Consider the following 27,708-nt stretch of genomic DNA (forward strand, 5'->3'; position numbering starts at 1 on the left):
GAAATCAATATAATATTGCCTCCTGTCTACATGGACAATGATGACAATATTTTAAACACAAAAATATCATTGAACGACATAATTTGGTAATTCTATACCTTCAAAGAAAGAATTTAATCCAGTATGGATTAAACATGTCTCATTATGAAAGCATTCTGTGAAAAAGGAAAGCTCACAAGCCGGTAGATGTGACTTTTTTAAACATACAGACTTGGTGTAGAGGGGAAAAGTTAAACCCACCCACAAAACAAAAACTCACTGTACTTTACACCATTGAGTTTTTCTGGGGTGAGTTTTCCTACCCCTGGGGTGAGTGTTCCGGAGTGAGTTTTCTCAGGTCCTGGGGTGAGTTTACCCACCCCCCGGGGTGAGTGTTCCTAGCTCCGGGGTGAGTTTTCCTTTTTGAGTTGGGGTGAGTTGGTTTTGGAGTGAGTCTTCTTGTATTCCAACAAATGTAGTTTGTTCGAACTACTGCCATGGTGAAGTAATTGTATAGCTTTACAAGCTTTCAAAGTCGCTTCCCCAACACTGGTCGTTGGAATAATGTTCCCTACTCTGCATTGTATGTCTCTCAATTTTATACAGCCTTGACAGTTCCATTTTTAAAGTTGAATTTAAAATGATCGGTTATAATAATCAAATTAACTGTAAATTGTATTGCTCTTTGGAACGTGATAGTGGCGCCCTCTAGTTGTGAAAAGGCGTTATTTCATTATTTTGTGGGAAAACTTCAATATCCAGTGTTCCTTGCGAACATAAGTTCAATCTTTCAATTGCCTATAATTATTTTAGTGTCAACAACTACCGTGTGTACTAAACATCACACAATAGTAAAACAACAAAAAAATAGGCATGAAAAACTAAAATCACTCTTTGCAGTGTTTTCCTAAACCGTATATTTTCAACTGCCAAACTCCATCAGGCATATTTGTGGTCACCCAGCAGATCAGGATTAGGTCCACAGCCTCCCGTGTCATTGGTGAATGACCGAAGATGTCTCACTGTAGGTTGTTTACCAGGCTGCTCTGTAAGTACCAAGCTGTTATAATGTTAATAAACCACCACACAGTCTGTTGTTCTGCACAACAATAGTGAAGGAGAGCCGGTTTCTCTGTACACCGTGCTGTGACTTTGTAGGTCTGTCGGGTGTTTTCTGTCAGGCTGTCAGCCAACAACATTGCTAGCATTGTGCTCGCATTAGCTCTCCAACCAGTGTTGCCAAGTCCGCTAATTATGAGCGACTTTGGGCTTCTTTTTTTCTGTCAAGTTGCTTGTAAATATTGGTAGTCGCGGGTTGTCTTTTTTTTGCGCTTGTTTCTTAAGTGTAGTTGCTTATTTGGGCTTGCTTCCAAATGTTTTAATTACTATTTAAACCAGTGGTTCTAAAATATTTGCATGTCACCATGGACCACCCAAATTAATATGTAGCCTATTTGTGTTAGAATGTTTCAAAACGTTTCCAAATATTCCACATTTTATTTTAAGATTTTTTTTGGGAAAATAGCAGATCTACAAGCTCGCAACTTGACGCGTTGTGAGCTTGTAGATCAAATAACCGATGCATATAGGTATAAGTGCTCATGTGGCCTATAGTCACTATGAATTGAGTATACACTATGAATTGAGTACAAAAGGACCCCAATTGAAACAAGCCAGTCTTGCTTTTTTTAAAAATCCTATTTAGATGACCTTGTATTTGAACTGTACTTCCATGTGCTTTTTTCTGCAAACTTCTAAATAAAGTATTCAATCAATCAGTTGCTTTTTTCCTAGACATTGTTGCTTGTTTCTCTCGCAGAATCTGGCAACACTGACTTGCTGCTAGATGTTAGCCTGAGTTTGATTGATTGAATACTTTAATAATTTACAAAGACAAGCACAGGCAAGTACAGTTCAATACAAGGTCTGCTAAGAGGATTTTAAACTCAAGCTTGTTTCCATTGGGGACTGTTTGTAAGCCTCCACTTTACAATTCAGAGTAGAACTTTGACCTCGCATGACTCTTGCTTATTTTAGCATGACCATGTGTTCTGTGCGCCTCATTTAACACGTTATCTCGTCATGGCTCAAGTTTACATTTTCATTCAGCTTTCTTGGGAGGCAGCAGCTAATATTTAGATGTTCAGCAGCATTTCTGCCATGGATTTGACAGCTGACCCATCAGCTCAGCACCTTTTACATTAGGTTTAAATCACTGCCACTGACAAAAGGAACAAATGACTTCCATTCCCTGGGTTGTCTGACAAATAATACATGATTCATAGTTCCTGAGCTTATGATTGGTTGCATTTCCTCACACATAGGTCAAAGTGCTAAGTTCACTGATTGCTGGTTGTCAGTAGAGTCAGTAGATAGGGCATGTGTGTTTGAAACGTGGATCAAGAGACTGGTTAATGGTTGGCTAGACTCAAAGCAATTCCCATGTAAAATGGTGCATTTATATTTATATAATCTTACATTCTCCCATACACACACCAATCGATGAAAGCATGCAAATCACTAACCTGCTCATCAGGAGCAGTTAGGAGTTCAGTGTCTTGTTCAAGGACACTTTGACATTAATCTACCTTCAGAGTCAATACCGCCAGTGTAATTGCAATGAAAGCACTAATTGGAGACTTTATCGCCACAGTATTATTTCTGATTAGAGAGCACCATCTCTACATCCACAGTTATTAAGGGTTCCATTAGGTGGTTTACTCCTTAATATTATTGGACACAGTCTTCAATCCACCGCTATGAAGCTCACTCTGCTACTAGTGATAGGATCTTCTATGTTCTTGTAAAAGCCAGGAGGATGCATTTCCCTAACAACTCTGTACCACACTGAATTTCTCAACCTACCGTAAAATCAAAGTACATTTTGTAAGTGAATTCACTTAAACCAGTGGGAAATGATTAAACTTAATTAAGCCATACATTTTAGGCCAGAGTGTAGCTTTACATTTTGTCCATGTGTAGCAGCATAACGTGAAGGTGGAACCAAAGCCTATGTATGGACTCTTGTTGAGTTTTTCATCTTTGGCAATTTCATAAGTGAAGAATGTTCACAGATTAATGATGTCCATTATTTTTGGATAACAAAGCACACGTTGCACACCTTACATTCATCACCAATTGACCCTTTTTAGCAACCTTGGTGAAGGTTTCACAAAGGTTTTTTGAAAGGAATCACTGATTTAACCAGTGACCACTTATTCAAGAATTTGCGATCTACAAGCTCACAACCTGGGTTCAGGGACCACAAGGGTTCCAAATGGACCCTTGCGGTCTTTGACGAGTTGTACACTCTCGGAGTTAAATTAACACTGAGAATTTTACAGTGTACATTGGGGTCAGTCCCAGCGGCGGGAAAATACTATCAAAATGGGGTCTGTGGCTTAATGCATATCAAAGTGGGGGTCCTTAAAATAAAAAAAGGTGGAGAATCACTGGTGTAGGCTACCCCCCCCAAATCTCACTCTTTGGGCCTTTCTCCTTTCAGTGCAGCAGAGTGGAGTGAGGCACTGCTATACTGCCAGTAGAAAGAACCTCTACATTGACAAGAACACCAAGGTCATTTGCCAAGGGTTTACAGGGAAACAGGTTTGTATACAGTAAATTGTCCTGGCTTCACCCAGTAAAGACTATTTATAATACCATCAACAGATTTGGTGTGTGTTTATGTGTTCTTTTTGAATTTTTGTATTTTCTTGCTCAGTTGCAGTCAAATAGCTCAATGGCCACTTGCTGTAAGGACTGAACAATATCATTTGCCGATTCTGATACCATTGATTCTTTAAAATGGTTCATTTAAGGATGTATTGATGTATCACAAGTTCAAATGTAATTATCAATACAAATGAATATGCGACAATTCACATAGTTGAGATGAAAAATTAAAAAGAGTCACAATACTATTTCTAACTGGCAGAGGCCATTATAATTCTAGTTTTGAGAAGAGATTCTTTAATTGGATAGATTTTTGTCTGAGAAATAATGAAAACATTGTTCAGTCATAATCTTTTGGAATCACAATTGTGTGAAAATCGTATCTTGAATTGTAAACTGAGTGTACCGTTACATCCCTAATTCCAGTTCCTAAACAATCTGTGAACTGTCCAATATTTCATTGATACGATATATTCAGTACAGTATATGAAGCTACATATAAATGACAGTGTTACAAAAGTTGACATTATCGATGGCCTACCTGAAGATGAAATATAGCTGGTGTCAACTCCACCCATCCACAGGCTATTTCCATTGCCTGTGGACAAGCAAGTGTCCGGTTTCAAGCAGGCAAATATGCCACATTTCTCTGCCCTCAAATGTAGGCCTTTCCTGTGCACTAGTAGGTGTTTGTCATTTTAGACATATTATGGTTGCTGCTGCATGTTCTCAAAGCACTCTTACTTTAAAGCACATAATGCATTTCACTTTGTGGCGAACCTTTGGTGAAATATCCCCAAACTTTGCTTTCAGCACTGTTGTCAGTACGGCAGGTCAAACTGTTGCCACAGCATAGGGGGGAGAAAAGGTCCCGTGGGCATGCACTGGCTTTGTCTGACAGACAGGGCACAGGAGTAATGGAACACATGTTAGTCCATATAAGCGTTGGAAATGGAAATAAGAATAGAAAGGTGTAAAATAATTTGATTCTAGAATCAAACGACTTGCTTTTGAGTTCTGATTCATTAAAAAGAGAATACTAACAACCAATAACAACCAAAACTTATCTCTAACTGTAAAGGCCATTTGAAGTAGACATTTTCCTTGATTCACACCATAAATATATCCTTATCTTAACTGGCCTTTATGACTAAGAAGAATACATACTATCATTGTTTAGCAAGTTATAAAAAATTAGATTTCAAATGCACTTCAGTACTAGTTTGATTGCTCTATTTTATTGTAGTATCTATATTGTAGTATCTCATTTCATTTATTGCTCATGTTACTTTAGTCTTAACTCTAATTTCCCTTTTGTTATGAACATTTTCTTAATCAGGGATAAGAAATATACGGTAGGCCAGTAATGTTTAGTTTGGATATTTATGTCCCTCATCTACCGTATAATTCCCATTTCTATTTTCTCCTCAACATAATCAATAGTTATAGTTATATTATTAATGACAACTTAAGATAATTGTAAAGGGATGAGCCGTTGAAGTCCCAACATTAGTGAATATTAGTGTCTGGCAAAAACGCGAAGACAGCAGTGAACATACTTTAATATTTCATGTAATATAGTAGCCACTTATGAACTAGTACTTATATCTATTCTGGGTGGGGAAGTGATTGGCCACCACTCCCCCCTCCCCTAACACCGCTGAAGTGCCCTTGAGCAAGGCACTGAAACCCAGACTGCTCCAGTGGAGCTGTTCAGTGACCAGCAATACTGAGGTTGTACTGGTCAGCTGCACTGTGGATGTGTGTGTTCAGGGTGTGGCTGAAAATAAGCACGCTAACTTAGCTACCTCCCTGGGTAAATAATAATAAATTAATAAACCTGTAGATCTTTGCAAGAACAGGGGAAATACGTTTTTTCCCTCTATTCATATATAATACATTTTTAATGATAGGATAATTTCTAGTAAATTATAATCCTTAACCATATTATTTGATATTTTAGTTGAAAATCAATTTAGAAGTTTCACAGATTTGTGTTTGAGTAACTGCATTTATTGTTTTGTGACCACCATGAAAGATTGTACTTACTGTTCATACAATAGTTTTCTGCATTCCATAGGTATGCATATGTACCAGCATCTTCGGTATTAGAATTTTTATGATGGGTACCACTGTATAAAAATGAATAAGTTAACATATGTTAGCCTGCTGAATTTTATCTTATTGGTAATATAAGTGTAGATGCATTTATCACTGCACTGGGTTGCATCATTGATTGGTTCCATGATTACTTGTTAATGACACCAAACAGTGAGGTCTTTACTTCCTGAAGAACATGGCATGATGCCCCAATTAAATGTGACAGTGGAGCCAATTACTGGATAACTTCCTCAGGTTAACACTATCATTTCTTGACTATAATCATTTATTGATTGATATGCAGGCTTAGTTGAAGTTATGGTATTCTTGTGATGCAGCTTTAGGTGTCAATCCCTTTACCCTTTTCAACATTCTGTACAAATTATTAATTGTCAATGGCAGCTTCTCTCCTGCCAAGAATGACATCTCAAGGTTGATGCTGAGAGTGTGACTAACTGGCTATTCCTCCACCACCTATTGCTCATTCTTGTATGCTGACTCTCTGCCTCCCTCTAGGGGACGTTTCATAGTCAGCAGTCTCTGGACTATGGCTCCCAGTTGGTCGGAGGAGTTTCTCCTGGCAAGGGGGGAAAGACGCACCTCGGGAAGCCGGTCTTCAATTCTGTCAAGGAGGTAGGTGTTTTTTGCACAGTAAACTCTTGTCAGAGTTAAATCAACATTGAGGATTTTGCTGTGTTGAAATGACTTGCGCAGGTTTTCATACAGCATTCTCAGAGATTAAACAGTTGACAATCATGCAATTTTTTAAATCCCTGGAATTCTCAGGTAATGGTCTTTTCAAACCAAATGCAATGAGAACCATTAGATGGCACTGTTTCCTATCTTATAGATTGCCACTTTTATGTGCCTCATGCTTTCACTTGTGTTTTTAGGCGAGGGAGGGCACGGGGTGCGACGCCACTGTGATCTATGTCCCCCCTCCCTTTGCGGCTGCCGCCATTATTGAGGCTATAGATGCAGAGGTTCCTCTTGTGGTGTGCATCACTGAGGGAATCCCCCAGCAGGACATGGTGCGAGTGAAGCACAAGCTTCTGCGACAGACCAAGACCCGGCTCATCGGCCCCAACTGCCCAGGAGTCATCAATGTAAGAAGACACAGACACAGGGGCTTTATCATATTGTTGGAACATATGTTTGTGTGAGTTAGTATCACCGTGACACCATCATTTGAACTTCAATGCTAATAGAAATAGGCCAAAAGAACAAAGCCATTGTTAGTGGTTCAGGATAAAAAAACAACATATATTTTGTCAAGGGCAGAGAATTTAAGTAAACCTGTTAAGTGCAACAAAACAAAAACAAAACCTAACTAACACAAAAACGTTTAAATTATTTCAAAAATAGCCCAAATGTTTAATTCTGTATTTATTAATGCATTATATTGTTGTTATTATTATTATTATTATTATTATTATTATTAGTAGTAGTAGTAGTAGTAGTAGCAGTAGTAGTAGTGATTTTATTAACACCTAATCTGCCAGAATTATTTCAGATTTTTTGCTGTAGACTGCCAGAGATTTTTCATTGAAAAAAAAAGTACTCAGGAGCCGAGATACAGAATTTTTAAGTTTTAAGTTAACAAGGAAGTGGATAGGAGTTTAAATCTTCGATAAATCATATCTCCTTGGTCTTTGGGTAAAAAAAAAAAATCTTTTTTTTTTTTAGAACGCAGATCTGCGTCTTTGGCAGCCAGGCGAGGGATTAAATAGAACGCAGATATGCGTCTTTGGCAGCCAATGTGTTATATTAGTATTAGTATTTCATTTTGCCTAAAATGACATGCCCAGGGTTAAAGTGGTTAATAGAAATTAGGGCATAGTATACAGCCTTTACTAACATTACCAGTACATATTTAAAATGTTCATGATTATATACAAGCTTGTTTACGTCTAACTCTAAAGCATTGTTCTCTTCTATTGAACATGTTTTACTATGCGACTGTATGATTTACCTTTTTCATTCTACAGCACATTGTTTTAGTAAACATTATGAAATATTCACCATTACATTTTATCTTTGTGTGTTTTCATAGTGCTTGGCATTTCAGATGTTTCACTGAACATAATTTACTGTGCCTTCGTTTACCAAAGAAAGATATGGAGGAAGCTCTTCTTTCAGAACTAGAATTGAATTTGGAGTATTAGACCTGGCATTAATATTGAAACATTCTGGAGGGACTATAATGCATTCGGGAAGGATTATAAGGCCTTGTAGTGAAGTAAAAAAAAAAGGAGGAAGAAATAATGCAATTGTGTAACAATATGTAACTGCAGTTATTTCTCTGAAATGCTTTATTTGCAGCCTGGAGAATGTAAGATTGGGATCATGCCTGGCCACATTCACAAGAAGGGGAGAATTGGTAAGGTTTGATGAACTGTGTGAATTCTGTGAAATGTGAATGTATTCAAAGGCCCAACCTGAAATGTATGAACATGTTTCTCCTAGAGGTAGAAGAATTTCCATAGATAAAATGTGTGTCACTCCCCATGAGCCTCAGGTAAATGAACCAAAACATAGTGGTTTTATACATATTGAACCAATACAAAGTATTAACAATAGCCTGTGACAAAATAATAACTACATTCCATCCATTGGAAAACGTTAGTTTTTTTTTTCATTTCCTGAAAAGATTTTGTTATTAGAGCAGTGCAGGAGTACGACAGCATGTACAAAAGCTTTACTCAGGGTTGTTCACATTACAAAATGAAAGGAATAACACTTGAATGTGGGTATTTTGGTTTTAACCTTATTTGAACTATTTGAAGTGAGTGTTCATTCATACATGACACCTGTGTCTATGAATAGAAGGGAATAGAAGGGAAGGGCAGCTCTGTAATATTGTCTGATTCTTTTCCTCTGTTAGTTCTCTTCCCAGACAGCAGATAGCTTGATAAGATCTATATATATATACATAGACACACACAGAGATCGACAGGAACGCTCAAAAACAACACATCTGGCTTTAGCGTGGGGGAAATCTGAATGATCTGCCTCATAGAGTTATATAGCTTACATCGTACACGACCGTTTGTATCACTTTCAGAGCCATTGTAAGGACGATAGAAACATTGACAGCCAAGACAAATCCATCAGAAGGACACGTGGAACGCAATCGTTCCCTCACCCTCGGAAAGTTGTATTATGATTTTATTATTAAATCTTTTTTGGGTGGCGCAGTGCTTAACTTGCCAAGATATTAAACATAGTTTTCTATCCCCGTGCCGGCGTATAATTACCTCAATCCGATGATATTTGAAACGCCGTGGAACCGACATTGTGTAAAAAAAACACACGGAAAAAGTTTCCTGTGAGTAGACGGAAGGATCTGTGTATCCATGGGAACGAAGTTTCCAACCGCGATCCGCCATTTTGGAGCTTTGGTCCGCTGAAAACGGGTGGTTTTCAATGGAAAAAAAAGAAACTGAGTTACAGCCGTTTTTCTGAAAATCCCATCATTGGGGCGGATGGAAGTGACGTTTTTTGGAATGACGTCACATCCACATTGTTCTTCTCTGAGAGACGATCGATCATTCCAAAGCTGTGTTAGGTCGCCCCTTGTGGAATTTTCCCCCAAAAATGTAAAAACGAGTTAACTCGATCTAGGCAATCAACCGATGGATTCTAAAAACGAGTTAACTCGATCTAGGCAATCAATGTGTTAAGTGCCTTCCCACCACCGTGGAGGTTGTGGGTTCGAATCCACCGCGGTGTATCCGGCTTTGTCGAGCTACACGGAACACAATTGGCCCGTGATCTGGCAAGACATGACGCCTACTTTTGAAATTATTAATCTTTTACAGCATCTGACTTTGAATCTGAATGATCTGCCTCATAGAGTTATATAGCTTACATCGTACGACCGTTTGTATCACTTTCAGAGCCATTGTAAGGACGATAGAAACATTGACAGCCAAGACAAATCCATCAGAAGGACACGTGGAACGCAATCGTTCCCTCACCCTCGGAAAGTTGTATTATGATTTTATTATTAAATCTTTTTTGGGTGGCGCAGTGCTTAAGTGCCTTCCCACCACCGTGGAGGTTGTGGGTTCGAATCCACCACGGTGTATCCGGCTTTGTCGAGCTACACGGAACACAATTGGCCCGTGATCTGGCAAGACATGACGCCTACTTTTGAAATTATTAATCTTTTACAGCATCTGACTTTGAAAACCCCACACCCTGCTGTCTATACCAGCTGGGGCAAATCTGTTCATTCCCCCACTCCCGACTCCGCCCCCAGCTAAAACATGCTGATGACGCTATGCCATGTGAATGTATGTGTCTCTGCAGGCCAGTAGACATTCACTGGCAGTCGTCTTACACAGCAAAATCAGTTGACATCTCTGTCAGTTGAAAGAGCAAGTGGTTAAAGGGACTCTTCACCCAAATGGATTAGTCACCCCATGGAGACTTGAATTCATGGATATTTTTTTAGTTTTTTGTCTCATTCCTAAGATAATAATTTGATGACTCCATGGGGTGACTAATCCATTGAAACAAAGTTTTTTTTGGGTGAAGTGTCCCTTTAACACATTCCACGCCAGAGTTTAATCTCATAATGTACCGGTACTCACCAGTGCCAGCATTTTATTGTTGTTTTTTTGTTTTCTTCACGTCGCCACAGACAAAGTTAAATCCACTAAAACCGTGCATTCAACTCTTTGTAAACAAACAAGCGATCCGTCCGAGTAGAGCAGTGAAGACCGCATGAAAATCCCATCCGCCATCTTGTAGTTAGAACGGTTTATGTTAAACAGCGATCAGCGACGAGAAAAACTACAACTGAGAAAAAAGACCACTTCGCTTAGATCTACGCGACTGGCACGTGCTGGTTTTAAATAGGTTCGCGTAGATCAGTGGTAGGCAACCTGCGTCTCTAGAGCCGCATGTGGCTCTTGGGCCCTCTACCGTGGCTCCCAGTTGCTTGGGCAAAGAAGTATGCAAAGGAATAAGAGGTTTTCTTTCTTTTTTTTAAAACTTTAGGCATAAAGTTAAGTTATTAAAGTAAAGTTATTAGTAAAACAAAAGTGTCACCCATACACCAGATAAAAATAAGAAACTAATCATTGAAGGAAAATAAAGAATTTATTAATGCTTGGTTTGTTTGCTTTCACCACCAACGTTTCTGGCTTACTGGTATACTTGATCTGCTTTGAGAAATGAGCAAACAATTAAAATAAAGAAGTTATATTGAAACACCATAAAAAGCACACAAACAAAGAGACAGATTTTTCATAATCTTTTGGGACAAAAATGGCTCTTTTGATAATAAAGGTTGCCTACCCCTGGCGTAGATCTACGCGATTGGCACGCAATGTGTTAAGAGCATGCTGCAGTGATTATCTTACCTCTTGCTGTCATACCGAAAGAGTCAAGTCTTTTGTTTTAGTCAGATTGCTAATTTTTTCTGCCCTCACCTCTTATCTAATAAATGTGTGGTATTGCAATGGAATTGCAATGGAATAAATTATTCAGGAGTTGATGTTGGCAAATATAGAGACCTGCCAACCTATATGCAGTTTGCGTACCAGGTACGCATTTTGACATCAAAGTATAATGGTACGATTTGTCCCTCTAAAGTATGTGAGTTTGTGCAGATCTGTGTCTCAGGATGATGCCCTAATAATACTGTCTGACAACATGACGTCAAACGAAGGCTCTTTCTCTATGTATAGCTCTGTGTTGCTCACTCTCTCTTGCCTTTCTCTCTGTCACTCCCTCTCGTTCTCTCTCTCGCACTAAAGTTGCGATCTTTAGAAATCTCCCCAATGACAAAAAGTGTAGAATGGAAGATAGCTTGCAGCCAATTCGCTGCTTCCTTGCAGACGCGTATCCTAATGGCTGGAGGGACAAATTGGTCTCTGATGTGACCCCCCCCCCCCCCCCCCCACACAACATCTGACCAGTTCCTCACGAGAGGATGTACTTTGAACTAATTTTCAAAGACTGGGGATTCTCTCTCCTGATTGGATGAGATTGGCGTCTCACATGAACATCTATTTTCTGTTTCCTAAGCTGGAATGTTTTGTATGTAAATGATTTGCAAGCTAACTGATTTTGACATCAGTCATAAAGGATCATCAGGTTATAATTGAACAATTGATACATATTTTCAGGGCAATATATATGTATTTTAGTTAAAGTGTAAATTAAAAGGGATTAAAATGACAACAGAAATGTCAATACAAGCTGCAGTATGTAAGTATCTCCCATAATGAAAAGAAGTGCTAATGGTTTACCATGTTGTAATACTGTAAGTTAAATACTGTTACTATACATATAGCAGTTCCACCAAAGCCACTAGTAGGCTGAAAGAGAAAATGATTCCATACCAATAAATAACCAGCTCTAATGGCAGGCCACAATAACAAATGAAAACCTCTTCTGTATTACCAAGCGTAGTTCAAAGCTCAGTGTGTGTGTTTGTGTGTTTGATAATGGTATCAATCACAATATCTGTATTACTCACAATAGAAGGCTGATTTATATGTTGAATATTGGATGATATGGAGGCGGGTGGGGAAATTACTGTGTTCAAGGTTAAGCAGCACTGAAGTGTTGCGAAAGCATGCGAGTGTGGTACTGAAACATTTCCCCATGGTTGGCAGGTCTGTAATATGCAGCATTACAATTGTATTTCCATTTGTTTTAGGCATTGTGTCCAGATCAGGGACCCTCACATATGAAGCAGTGCACCAGACTACACAAGTTGGCCTCGGCCAATCACTTTGCATTGGTAAGCTTATTGCCACTGTCTATTTTAATGAATTTACTTCACACTAGACTGCAATACTGAATGCAACATTTAATGGGTCTTTGATCCTACCGTAGCAATTATTTCATTCATTATTTCTTAGTGTTCTCATGTTAATTCTGATCTATTGCCTAAGAAATGCTGAATAGACATGGCAAATTCAGCTAAAAGTTTCTTAAGTATTGCAAAATGTTTTAATGCTTGGTTGAGTTTCTTTCTTTCTTTTCTTTTTTTCTTCTTTTTTTAATAAGTAAAGTATTCCAAAAAAAGTTTTATTTTGGTGAGTAAATAATGATATAGAAACTTCTGTTATTTGTCTTGAAGACATGTATGATTTGTGCAACTATGTTCTGCATTCTGATGGAAATTTAGAAAGAAATGACTACACTTGAACATTGAAAACCTCGTAAAACTGAAATGCATATTGTTTCTCTGTGGTAATGGACAAACATCTGCAAAGTTTAATACATCGTAAAGCAAAACACAGCATTTAGATTTAAGGAGCAATTATTGTTTGTTGATTAACATTAACCCATTCAATCAAGGAAAGCATCTGTGTCATTTTAGAGTTTAGCTATATATAGCAACACAAGTTTTTCAGAAAACTTGTGTCTAAAAAAGGATTTAGAATGCATTTTTAGAATCGGCCTCAGGTTTAAATGGGTTTTGTGTTTCTGCTTTGACTTGGAATTTATTTTAAAACATTGTGGCTAACGTAGTCTTATTACCACGTATGTCTAAGTACTTTTCATCTGTTCTTTACCATACTAACACAGGCTGATGAACCAGTTCCAATTGAAATCATCCTCTCTTGGATAACCCAGGTGTTGCTTTTTTTTTGTCTTCCTTCCAGGCATTGGTGGCGATCCATTCAACGGAACAGACTTCATTGACTGTCTGGAGGTGTTCCTGGCGGACCCAAAGACAGAGGGAATCATCCTGATCGGAGAAATTGGGGGCAACGCAGAGGAGAAGGCAGCAGAGTACCTCACACAGCACAACTCAGTAAGGGGACACAAAAGCACGTTCACCACAACGTCTCACCTCAGGTGTTCAGATGAAATCCTACCTGGATTCCTCTGAAACCTGAATCATGCCCAGTCATGCCCATTTTAAAAGTTTTAGTGCTAGCGAGCAGTTAGTCTCTCGAGACAGAATGTTGGCTCAAAGAATTTACAAACGCTTCCATCATACGGCACTGAAAAAGTGCAGACTGTAAAGAGGATGACTGCCTCCCCCACTTTGTTTCAGCTTTGCAGTCGCATAATTTTTTCATACTGTAAATCAAATTGGTCAACGCATATTTAGGTTGCTATTGAGCAGAAATTGAAATTCAAAAATATGTTAAAGATATTTGAAATATATATATTTGTGAACGGAAATTATGAACAATGACTGCTTCCTGTGCGCTGCTTTCAGGGAGTAGCATTTGAAGATAGAGGAATAGTTGTCCGGCTTGACAGACTAGCAAGCAGTGAGTGAAATTCAGGCAGCACTGGTGGATACCTCAACTGACTTCATTGCTGAATACATTCCTAAAACTGCTGAGTAGTGCATACTGCTGAGTAATACTTGGCTGTGCACCGTGTTGCGCACCGAAAATAGACAATCTACAATAGGTAGGTTATTTCCGGTATGCTCGACACCGGTGCAGAACTAAGTATAAATCGGACCTGGGCGTATGATGGCAAGGCTGTTCCCAAGCTGTTCCCAAGCCTTCTCTCTGGTTGTGCCTGTCTGGTTTGTGTGAGGAGAGATATTCAAGATGGGTAAGAGATTGTTCACAGTGGTGATTATAAACATCCATTCTGTGATTCACACTGTGATCCTCACATTTGGAGTGAAGGGAGGTGTGAAAGAAAGTTGTCTTTGGAGAACTGTGGGTGGATTATATAGTTAAGACGCAAAGAACTTTCAAGTGGTGCTTCCTCACTTGAATAGGCCTGTATGTGGGATTTTGCTACTTGGAGATGAGTTTTCCTCTCTGTTAATGTGTGTGTGTGTGTGTGTGTGTGTGTGTGTGACAGAGAGTGTGAGTGTGTGTCTGTCGAAGGTGCTCTGGAGCTGAGAAATGGATTTGATTTGCTCCTGGCTGCTCTAATGCATGCAAATCTCTCCATGGTGTCTCAAAAGAATAACTCCTCTCTAAAAGTACAACCCCAACCACCCACCCAATCACCCCAAGTGTTGACAACTAGAGACCATTCGCATGAGACACTGACGTGCATGAAAAAGACCATGGGAGCATAGGCGTGAGCATATTGATCTTCCACTTAAAGTTGATTTTGTGTAGTGCATCGCACACAAAATAGTTAAGTTAAGCCTTTTAAATGGATCCGACCAGCATAAAATAAGCACATAATAGAACCTTGCCTAATTCCTCAAGACATTGTTTTACTATGGTTCAAACTGTCTCTTTCAATTAAATACATTTTATGGTATTTGAATTAATTAAGACGGGTAGTTGTAGTTTAGTCTGGGACTGGGTTTGAGAATTTTTTACAGTATGTATGAGTGCATTGAATGCTTGTTTTGGGTATGGCCACTAGTGAAGTTGATGAATGGTTTGCAAGATTTGGGTGGCCGTTTGTAGCCAGCCAGTTTGCTGAACCACCTGATCCGATTGACTTACAGTAACACTCTAGACGGTTCTAAAGAGATTCCCATAATTTATAGATTGATTGACAGGCAGGGTAAGAATATAGTTTTGACTATCTGTATTATTATTGTATTTCATCAGAGCTGCCCCCTGAAACCAATGATTCGAGTATTCAGTCGAAGACCCCTCAATCGCCAGATTATTTGATTGAGCAAACTTTTTAGCAAATTAATTAAATCCATGGGGTTAGCAAAAGATGAGACAGAGAATTGACCATTCTTCAGGCTACTTGTCTTCTGTGGCACTATTCTAGTAGGTTTTTAAGAATGACAGTGTCTGTCGTTCCATCCACCACTTTGGTCCCAAACAATGTATCTAAAAAACTAAGGGCTGGATGCTCCCAGAAGAAACCCTACTGATTTAGCAGACCCTGGCCTTTCTTCTTGGGCTATCCTCATTTTGCACACAAGACATCATCATCAGCTTCTAATGTGTGGATTGCCATGAAACTTGCAGAGTATACTTTTGCTGTGTGTGGTGAATGACCCTAAACATTTGAATGACCCTGTCATGTTGCCACATTATGCACATTCAGGCCAAAATGTCAACTTTGCATGCAAGATATATCATCTAATAGGCAGAATGCAGGATGAACCCTAGTGATTTTGGTGACCCATGGCCTTTGACCCCTAACCCAATTCTGCCACAATTTCTTCTTTTATATCTTTTCCTTTTTATAGACAAACTGTCACGGTACTCTACGGATGGCAATGTCATTCAGTTCAAAGTTCAAACCTATTTGGTCTGGTTGGGTGTAAGGAGTCTCTAGGGGCTGCTAGCGGGGTCATTTTAGGGGCATCTTCACGAAGAATGGATCGTGCCCGCTGATAGCACCATGATCCGTGCTATCTGCCCCAATTCACAAACAATATTATGCTTAATGAAATGCCAGTGCACACACCCACACCGTTTTGTTGCCAAGTGCAGTTTACCCTTGTTTTGAATTTGATTGCAATTATCCATGTGTCAATGTATAAATGGTGGCTTCGCCAGTGTAGTAATCAAAACGGTTCATTTTAGAGCCAATCGACTCAAACATCTGCCATTTGATGATGTTTTGTTTGAAAATAATATTTTACCCTACCTAGCTACAATTCAGTGCTGCCATGATCACTGGAAAATCTAGAAGTAACACACCTTAAAAATATGCTTCATTTACTGTGAGTTCTCTCTAACTGCGTATGGCTATTAAAGCTGATGTTTTATTTGCAGTAAGGGTCATTTGCATACTTAGAAAGGGGACAATTTTTTACCTAATTTAAATACACAGCGTGAAGAGCATCAGAGCAGTGAGACACTGTTTGCTTGGCAACGGACTTGGCAGTGCATTTCAACCTTTGTGCTTTGAGAATTACTGTTTATTTGTGTGGGTTTAGCGTCCCAAGAGCCACACAATCCGTTTTGTGAATTTGCCCCTTAACTCTTTGACTGCCAGAGTATTTTCATAAAGTACTCCCCCAGTGCCAGCAATTTTCGTGTTTTTTTATTTTTTTATTTTGAATTTTTCTCATGAAAATAATTTAAGGACACATAATGTAAAGACCCAGCACAAACCCGCCACCAGAGAGCAGCACATGACAGCTAGATCATGTCGTTGGGTCTCTCTCACCCTTCTTCATAGATTAGACAAGGAAAAACATGAAAACGGATGTGACGTCACCCAGACTGTTTTGATCAGCGAAAATTACGTTGTGAGACACGACGGCGATGACTGATCGTCACCCAGACCATAGATTATAGAAGAGAAGCTGTCCGTTTGTCCGTTATACCGTGTGAAAACCCGTTTATTTACCTATTTTGGACGAAAATGACTGGGGAAAAAAATCAAAAACCGGAAACGGAATCCAGGCCATGAAACCGGATGCAGATGTCCGTGAAGTAAGTGGAAATCGAGAATAACATTGAATATTAAGCAGCATAGCGCAATCAGAGATTAAACAATGAACGCGCGTCCAGCGCGTCGAGCGCGTCGACGGCCAACTGGACAAAGTAGCACTTGACGCGTTATCGCGTCGTCCGCAGTCAAAGAGTTAATGTTGTTTTCAATGTAGTTCATTGGCTACTAGTATGCGGTTGAACATCAGAAGATTTGAAGTTGTGTCATACAAGACAACACTATCAGAATGTAAGTTCATGCTGATGGAGCTTGCTCGATTTCAAGTACAGTTAACTGCATTACAATGCTTTCCCAGGAAGAAGGACACGGTGATATCTATGATATTTAGGGCCCAAGCACTGCACCAGTGTGGAGCCCTGTTGAAATGTAAGGAATTATTTATAGCACTAATAAATTGCATTTTTGTGAGCCTAAACATCACAAAAAGTTGCAAAACTTTGCATACACATCACAAAAATATGTATTTTATCGGTCTAAAAAATGGGCCGTTTTGAATTGATTGTGTCATTTACACAGGTTGCACTTTAACAAACTCCTCTTGGAGAATAATTAGATCCAACTCAAAGTCACTCAGCGTACATACAAGACCTTAACGATGAAAAGTTATCAAAATCGTGAGTGAGAACATTTGGAATCATGTTTCTCCGCGGTAACAGAAGGGTGGCTGCTGTGCTTCCCGACGTGGACAAAAGTGTGAGTGCCCCAGATTGAATATGGTTTGAAATTGTATTTATTTATTATTTTCATAGGTCTAGGTATATTTTCAGCTCAAAAGTAATTTTTCAGTTCATGGAGTCTCTGAAATATGGAGCACATTAACTTGACAGTTCCCTCCCTGCTGGACAGATTATACATAGAATGTGCAGTTTTGTGCACAGAAATGTGAATGCTAATGTCATGATGAATGAGTTGTCATGCCACGTTACAGAAATTGAAGTCCTAACTGGAAGAGACATATTACACCAAATACCACTACTTTGCCTCCACATGACCACAATGGCATCACTACATGTCATGGTCTATTCATAACTTCAGCCACATAACCGTAGACCAGTTTTCCATTAGTTACCCCCCCCAGTTTACAATTTCTCCATAGTCATTACAATGTTACCAAACTTACCTGCATAATTTAGTCAACATTAGCTTACTGTGCCAATAAGCTCCTCCTTCAAGATCAAATTAAGCTGTAAAATGCAGCACTTGAAAGGAACATGTTTCCTCAAGCATATTAAAACCCTGCTCAAAGATTTGAGCTTGTAGTACAGTAATGAAGAAATGTTGGTGAAAAGGCATTACAAATGTACAACTTCACAGTATATATAGAATATACTGTGAAGTTGTTTACACAAAGTTAGGTGGCAGCTACTGGGAAAAAATGCTACTCTTTCTTTTCTTTAAATCTTTTTACGATTTCTATCATCATTCTGGTGGTGTTATTATCTATGCTGCTGCATTGTCTGAAGGAAGCCAAACCAAAATACGTTTTACTCTTTACGTACCTATACACAAGATGTAACAAAGTACAACCTTGAACCTTGAAATATACAAGTGGTCTAAAAAAGAAACCCCTTTATGGAAAGATTGCTACATATGGTCTATGTGGCTGACGTTATGAATAGACAATGACATGTAGTGATGCCGGTATGGTGCTTTTTTAATGACGAAAGGTATTGGTCCCATAAGTTGCAGTTTAGTTCCTGGATACTAACTGATGGGTTGTTTATCTGTGGACAAGAAAATGCTCTAAAATGCAATAAAACGTGTTATACTTCTCAACAAGTTCCACTGACGGGTTTTATGGTGCAGAACACATTTCAAGGTTCAGTTTCTGCATCTATGTCTGGGAAGCTTGCCAATGTAACATGGCCTTGTAAGTCACCTACATAAAAGGTCTTCCTATCCTCTCTGGAGACCACCAGCCTTTCTTAGATATTTGAAGTTGGATATTTGTTTTGTTTGGGTGGATCATATTACAATTTGCTTCGGGCAGTATTTAGCACATCATAGTATCTTACCGAATGTGCCAAATACTGCATGAAGCAAATTTTGATATGGGGTCAGGTAATATAATTGGCTGAAATGTTTCCATTTCAACCTCTTGACATTTATTACAGACTATTCACATTGAGGCGAACTTAAATCCTAGTAATGCACAGGAAAGGTACGTGTTTGGAAGAGGCATGTGCTGGTGTGCTGTGTGTGTGTGTGTGTGTGTGGTGCTTGTACACACCAGCTCTGTACAAGCCACCGGAGAACAGGGACTTGTAATTGTTTCAGTTTACCAGCTTAATCTTGAGAAGATGTATACCTCACCTTGCTGGAGCATACTTGTTAATAGTTTGTAGAACTCAGGCATTCCTCACTTATGTCTCAGAGAAAAATAGGGGGAGCCACCCTCTACGGTCTCATAATTAAAGTAATATATCTCTACAGCTCATAATTGAAGTAATCTGTCTCTACAGCTAAAATTCGAAGACAAAAGACAGGAAAATGACATGCTAATATGATTCCTTTATGTGCTGTGAGTACTTAGTACCCAGGAAGGTGTGGATTAATAGAGTAATTAAGCTATTTTCTGTTTAGGTTGATTTAAGACTTGATTCACAACGGGTATTTCAATTATTCAAAATGTGGATGACTTGATGATAATGCCAACGGAAACATGGGTCTAGGGATTTCTACACAGTACAATCTGGAGTGTTAATTTAACTCTGAAAGTGTGGAAATGGAGCCATAAGATACAGCATAGTCAGGAGAGCAACCTGTCCCTTACTGTACATGGTGTGTGTTTACACCCTGCCTTTCTCTACGTTATGATGTTATTCTGAAGTGTAATTTATACTTTGTTGCATGACACTGTTGCTCGCTTAAAATAACAGATTTTCAAGTTAACAATGCAACACATTGTTGTAATGAAATATAAATCAGGCTTTATGATGACCTATTAGCTATTACTCACATGTAGTCACGCACACTCACTCTATCTCTCTTACACGTTGTGGCTTGCACACTTCAGATTATGATGTTGCTGAAGATGAGATATTGGCTTTCGCCACCTTGGAAATGATCTCAACTGCTGAATGTAGCTATCTATCAGTGAGAGAGCAACACTGACAGGGACTGAGCTAATCACTGCCAACATGACTAATTACCATCGCAGAAATGAGATCATGTGAAATGGCAACAGCCTGTGCCCCTTTCTGGATACACGCACGTACGCGCGTGCACACACACTTAAATTGCCTGATTGACCCATTGTTTTAATAATGCTGATTGAGACAGGGAATTGACCAGTCTAGTAATGGGAGGACAGACTGAGAGCTTTGTACTTCTAATGAATATAATACAGTGCAACAAAGAAATGCTCTCTTTTTATCCCTTTTGTATTCTGCTTCCTCCTCTTCCAATTCCATGAATTCATTCTTTAACTGCTCTGCGTCTTTCACTCTCACTGGTCCACGCTTCTCTCTCCGGCGGTCTTACTTGTGTTGTCCTCCTTCTCTCGCAAATCTCACCATCTCTCTCTCTCTGTCTGTCTGTCCAGGGAGCTAAGGCCAAGCCTGTTGTGTCTTTCATCGCGGGCCTGACAGCTCCTCCAGGTCGTAGGATGGGTCATGCCGGTGCCATCATCGCTGGAGGCAAGGGTGGAGCCAAAGAGAAGATCGCTGCCCTGCAGTCAGCCGGGGTCGTTGTCAGCATGTCACCTGCCCAGCTGGGCAGCACTATATTCAAGGTGAGGCCTTTCTCGCAAATGGTGCAGAACGTGTGTGTGTGGTTGTGATGGCATCATATGCAAACGCTAGCATCTCTCCATTCACAGCCTACAGAGAAGATTACCAATACAGATCCATCATGCTAATGATGTATACTAGATCCTATTTTCTGTCTTACTAATTATTTTTACATGTTTTCAATTTTAGTGACAATATCTATCCACACTTTTAATCTTACATTATGCATATTTACATACAGTGCTGAAACACACACTCCCATGTGTCTAAAGTGCATGTGCATCGCATAACATCTTGCATTTCACTTCAGCATCCATAGAAAGATTTTAGTCTAGACCATCCAAATTTGATATACAGTATAGTCAAATGAACATGCTGCATTTCAGCTTCTGTTGCGTTGTTTACATCCAGGCATATTGGCACCATTTTCCAGTAAGCTTATATTTACAATTTTACCTATACTATCATGTCACTTACACCCATATGTTGGATCGGCAAGCTCCACCTCCACCCCAGCACAGAAATGGCAATGTCTTGATCTGGCATTTGCGGTAAAGTTCATCCTGTACTCGCCCTCCCATGCATTTAACTCTCTGGCTGTTATCACGAGTAAAAAAAAAAAGAACCCAAGATATCGTCATCCAAAGATTTGCTGCTCCATTCACTTCTTGTTTAACTTAATACTTAAAAAGTCTGTATCTCGGCTCCTGTGTACTTTTTTTTCTACTGTGGCCCAGACATGCTATTTTCAAAGGCAGACAATTAATAGCATAACTGCAGGGGTATTATATTCTGATATCTGCGTGTCAGAAATAATATGAATTTAAATGAATCGTCATTGGATTAATTTAAGAATGAAAGAAATTGGCTCATGTTATTGCAGTGGTAAGGCGCACATCACTTAAATAGAAGGGGCAATTTCAGGTTCAACAACAAGGAATAAACATATGGTTCAAAGTATAAATCAGGCATGAGTCAGCCTAGCTACTGTATGTATAGGTTTAGTACTAATACTAAGCAATATTGCAACAGCAGTTATCTAAATTATATCTGGATACATGGAAGATGAAAAACTGTTAAAAGTCCCCCTTACCCTAACATTTTTATCACAGCATAGTGACTTTTTTTTTGGGGAATTTCCAATGTTAGTTTTTTCATGCGCATACACACACACACACACACACACACACACACACACACACACACACACACACACACACACACACACACACACACACACACAAATGAAAAGGTGACCAAACAGAAGTACACTAATATACGTCAATGGTCTTTGGTGAAGGACATTGAACATGAGGACTAGAAAACGATTTAATTTGGTATTACCGCATTTTTCATTTATTGAATATTAACATTTTTGTTGATCCACCTTTTGCTCTTGGCTGCCGATTTTCACCTATAGTGTTGAATATTTACAATAATATTTGTAGATAATGTTCAAAACATCAAAACTCTCAGTGGTTCTACTCCTTACAACATGGCAAAAAAAATGGTATTTGCTGTGAACTGGCAAGATCAGAATTGAACTTTTAATATGCAATAAAAAGGCAATGTTGAAGGGGAGAAATTAATAAACGTCTGTTGACGGTGGCTGAGTTGGCACCACTGCCTCTTTTATTTCAATTTATTACTGGGGAAGCACTTTTAACAAGATGTATAAAAAGTGAAAGTGTGTATTACAGCCATTCATCATCTTATACTTTCATTACCAGCGCCAGCACAACTGCACACAGATATAGATTCACACGTGTTTTCACCCAAGTTTAATTCATAATCATTGCACATAATGATGAAAAACGTGCTCCCTTGTTGTTCATTTTGCAGCCCATTGTGTTCATACATCTCTGTTAATGTCATTGAGTTGCTAACGCACAGGGGGAGCAAACAAACATGTACTGTAGCCTATGGGGTGAAGAGTGGACTATCATAACATTCTGTGTAGCACATGCTCCAACTCCAACCCACTTGTTAACCACTTACGCCCTATTTTATACTTTGTTGTACAAGTGTGATGTGGCGAAAATAGCCAATCTGCAAGCTCACAACGTGCCGTGAGGCAACAAGCTTGTAGATAATAACATGCACAAAATAGGGACAACAGGTTGAAAGTGTTAATCAACTGGTAGATATGGCGCTTTGCATCCTCTTTGACACTTTTCTCCTGTAGGGACAATTTCAGGTTCAACAACAAGGCATAAACGCGTGGTTTAAACTAGCCTTGTATGTATAAAGGTGGGAACATGCATATGCAGATGTGACCTTAAATCTTAATAAGAACATATTAAAAAGGAAAGGAAATCTCTGTAGACCTAAAAGGTGTGTTCATGCATCAGTAGTGTATAGTCCTCAGGAAATGAGAGATTTTATTTGAAGCATTGCAAATAAAAGAAAGCAATAAAAGGCAGCAACATTAATAATGCTAAAAGTTTTGTCTTCCAAGTGCCATCAGCATATTGTACTCCAGCCATTTATCACAGTGATGGCTATAGATACACACGCACTGTATCCTATATTAAAATGTACATTTCGATAGCCAACCCTAGTGCTTTCCCAGTTCATTTGATTTACCAAGCCAATATTTATTTTAAGTACAGTGTAGGAATTGTCACAGCTAGAAGGCTAAACCTTGGCATGTGAAGGCAGCATGTTGGCAGCATGTTGCCCCTCCAATTTGAAGTTGGGCTGAAGGGGTTGGGCATAAATTATCATTAACTCAAGTGTCTATCTTGAGTTTTGGGTGTTAAAAAAAGTTGGCAAAATGGAAACCACTTGTATGATATTCACACAAAACTATTCATCCCTAGATTATCTTTCTAATTGTGCCATGCACTTCAGACAATGATATTTGTCTTTGGAGAATAAAGAGTTGCAGACTGTCTTTTTTTAGATTATTGTTCTGTCATTTGTTCTTTACTTGTCTGCACCGTACTGTAACTGATTAAGCCTCCACTCTGCCACGACCCCAACCTGTTATGTGGGAGCCAGGAGAGTAAAGCCGGTTACGTGTGCTTAATTTGTTGTGCAGTTTTCATTGAAAATCCCATCGGGAAGTCATAAACAAAATAAAATAAAATCCTATTGGGATTCCAAATCGTGAGAAACATGACTTAAATGTGTGAGAAATACAATACACCACTTTGGATTGGCATGCCCCATTTTCCTTATTTTCTACCCCCACTTCCTCTAGACTTGTCTTGTCTTATTCAAGCCCTCTCCATCTCTTCTATATTTGGTAATTGTCTCACATAAAAGCTTTTTTTTCTCCCTTGTGTGCGCAGAGTCGACACACTTGTACAGCTTACTAGTTTCTAAGATTAGGCTCTTGCATCCTTGAATTATCCTAACCTGATATACTCACCTGTGTTGAGTATATCATCAAGGCATGCATGTGCATATTGTGTGTTAATTTAGTCTGAACATTGGATGTTGTAATGTGGAATTTATTGTGGACCTGCTTCTCTGACCGTCTTCTCTCATGTTTCTGCTGCACATCATCATCATCATCACATGCACGCACACACACCTCCTTCCCTCTGTCTGACAATGCTGAGAACAGCGACTGAAGGACATTAGAGTTAGGTATTTAAGGTAGCTTACAGTAGTTTACTGCAGTCTGGAGGATTATGAAGATAACTTTCTCCACAAGGTGGCAGTAGGCCACCGGGTATTCACAAGTAATATAGAATGGGCCGACATCTGTGTGAGCGTGTGTGTGTGTGTTCTTTAGACCTGATAAAAGCATTTGCATAAAGGAATATTTCTGTGGAATGGGAAATTCTAGAGGGAATGACGTTCTATCATCCTGCATGTAGCTTGTTTGATATTTTGCGAATTGTATATGTAAATGACTACATCCTTTGTAATGGCTGACATAATGCTTTGTCATTTTGCTGTCATGTTTTTGAACTCTTTGCTGTTAACTCTCTAACCTGAACTGTTCAGTGACCTCTGACTAGTGTGAGCCTTTCTTCTGCGTGTGGTGTTTAAAAACAGCTGTCGGGCAGAAACCTTGTACTGTATGTCCAAAACCTTTTTATTATTCAGGAAATGGAAAAAAGTAACAATGGTGTTCCAATGGATCCTATTATTTTTAGTTATTTAGTCACGCACGCTTGTTAATAGTTTTCATTGATTTAATGTTTATAAAACCCACCATCTGACTTAACTAATTTCAACCTGGTGTCCCTATTTATTTTTCCCCAAAATAGCGAGAATAGCAGATGTACAATGACAATCTCATGTTGTGAAAATGGATTCAGATCGGATGGTATAGGGAAGAAAAGGCTATTTTTATGCTCTTAACATGCAATACTATAGTTTATCTGGCACACGTGATTTCACTTCCCCCAGGGAAAAAAGCCTTGTCAGGGTCTCTTAACAATAGTCCCCCCCCTTTCTTCTAAACGGCAGATCTGAAACTCGAGATCAAAACAAGTTGTTAGAATTGGCCATGAATAAATCATTTCCTGTCTTTCTCACACTCTCATTTTTCATTTACTTCTCTCTGTCTCTCTATTGTCCACTTTGACAGGAGTTTGAGAAGAGGAAGATGTTGTAAATGGGGGAGAGAACCCACCTCACCCCACCGACCCAGCCGTGAAATGAACAGCCCAGTTCTTTGAGGTGGCTTTGCCCTGCAGGCTTCACAGTTCAACAGTTCAACCGCCATACGCACATGCAGTGTAGCTTTCGCTGTGTCTTTCTCGTATGAACTTGTACTTAAACACAAATGAAGAATAAGTAACACTGTCTTAATTGTATTGTATCCTAAATAACTGTTAACGCTGTATCCATCTGTTACAAGTTAAATGGTTCCCCCCCGTTTATGCAACATCTGTTTTGTCAACACCTGGAAATGAGAGGTCACGGTTGGTGATCTATTTGTGACTTTCTATTTTACCCTCACTGTAAGAAATTCCCTCATCCATTTTCAATGGCTGTTGACCTGAATAAGAAATATTTCTCAAATCATTTTCTGCTCTGGCGTGTTTATGGTTTTACTGTGCTTATTGGAGATGGGTTCTGGAAATCTAAAGAATTTGAATAGACACGGTCTGAGATGTATGCTGGTCAAAGGACTATATATTGTATACATAGTATGTAGGGGAATGCTGAGACGCAATGGTACTGTGGTCTCAAGGTGCTTGCAAAGAATTTGTCAATAGCCACATTTTCAATTCACTTTGTTCAAAATGAAGGTCTCCCTATCCCAACATCTCAATAGTACACATCACACCGTAGAATCCTCAGTGTTTGTTTAACCATACAAATGTAAATGTAACCAAATGGACCCTAAGGGTTGTACAGTCTCAAAGTTACACGGATAATTGAACTCTGAGGATTTTACTGTGTGCCATGCTATGCATTATAGAACATACAATAAGGAGTTTATACTGGATTCTTAAAGCATCACGACGGCGTATGAGACATGAAGATATGCAGTAGATCAAGGAGCCAGGATGTCCATTCTGTACCATGAATCAAAAGGAAATTACACTATGGGGCACTGCGGAACCTTATAAAATGAGAAAATGTACAATGCATCAATACTCTACCATCATTTCATCTTTGTCCTTGTAGAAGACTTGTTTATGGACCAAAACATTTAATCAATGCTCAATGCCAAAATGCTTTTGAAGTGCTTGACTGTAAGCCATTCCGTAAGTGAATGGATTCAAAACAACCTGAACACAAACCTCTCACACATAGTCCCAACTGTTAGACTGATTCAAACTGAAAATGTAGGTTTGGTTTGGTCTACTAGTCTTGTGTAGCCAGATGATTGCAGATATCCGCCTACCAATACGCCGGGTGACAACTAAATTCAGTTAGTTGCAAGGAAGCATGTTTTAAATATATATTTTTCAATATGCCAATGAATTGACAGACATTCTCATAGATTTGTAATCAACTAAATCCATTAGTCCAGTTACTGTAACTGTTGCAGCCTACTGTATTAATGTATAAACATAGTTTATATGGATGCATTTCTGTGGATTCTGGGTTAAAATGTTCTATTGCACATTATCTGTCACAAGTACTCAAGCCTATAAATAATTACTAATAATTGGGGGGACAAAATAAATCCCCCATAGTTTAGTTTTTGGACTGTCCCTCCCTCAGAAGTGACATGCAACTGAAGTGAAAGTGTAGTTTCTCGAGAAGCCCTTGTGCATTGTTTGGAAGCCAATTCTGGTAGGCTATCTATCAACTAAACAATGATTGTGTTTATATTGTATTCTTAAATTTCATATGTGCATAGGAACTCATGTAAATTATCACCAGAATTGATATAGGCTATATATGTATACACGCACGCACGCACACACACACACACACAAACACACTGTTGCTGCCCTAATCAGGATTGGTTTCCACAGCAGTAGGTGTATGTTTGTTAGCGACCATTAGATATTGGTACTGTACACTCGACTGCTCAGCAGAAAAGGCTTTAAGTAAGGCCTCTATTTCTTGGAGGGGATGGATTTATATAAAAAACTGTATAAACATCGATTCAATTCTGTGGTAGGCTATTGGATGTGGATTTATGTGTATGAGAGTTCTACTTTAATGGCCCCTAAAGGATGGTAAGTTTTCACATTATATGTAGGTTAAATTGACAGCTCATTATTGGTTTTAAAGTGAAATTAGACTAAGTGAGAAAAATGAATCCGGAAGATAATGCCACAGATGGGCAACTCTAGAAGAATATATTTTTTAATAAACTCTCTGGGAATAAAAGTGTAATGAAGCATATAATATAATGCCCTACACTGACTGGACATCTTTGCAGCCTATTCTTATCTTCTTCATGGCACCCAGCCTAGACAGATTATTATGTGTACACATTGTTGCCAATTACTTTTTAATCTGT

At 39.0% G+C, this 27,708-nt stretch overlaps 1 protein-coding gene across 1 annotated transcript; it reads left to right on the forward strand.

Annotated features, from left to right (window-relative positions):
* Positions 1 to 950: 950 nt before the first annotated feature.
* suclg1 (succinate-CoA ligase GDP/ADP-forming subunit alph) lies at positions 951 to 25,805 on the forward strand. Its single transcript, XM_080415657.1, has 9 exons — positions 951 to 1,027; positions 3,485 to 3,585; positions 6,268 to 6,384; positions 6,645 to 6,857; positions 8,074 to 8,131; positions 12,428 to 12,511; positions 13,383 to 13,534; positions 20,630 to 20,818; positions 25,366 to 25,805. The coding sequence occupies exons 1-9, from the start codon at positions 994 to 996 to the stop codon at positions 25,390 to 25,392; spliced, it is 975 nt and encodes a 324-aa protein (XP_080271783.1). The 5' UTR covers positions 951 to 993; the 3' UTR covers positions 25,393 to 25,805.
* Positions 25,806 to 27,708: the final 1,903 nt, after the last annotated feature.

This window comes from Gymnoscopelus braueri (genome assembly GCF_963280865.1).
Source record: "Gymnoscopelus braueri genome assembly, chromosome: 2".
Lineage (NCBI taxonomy): Eukaryota > Metazoa > Chordata > Actinopteri > Myctophiformes > Myctophidae > Gymnoscopelus > Gymnoscopelus braueri.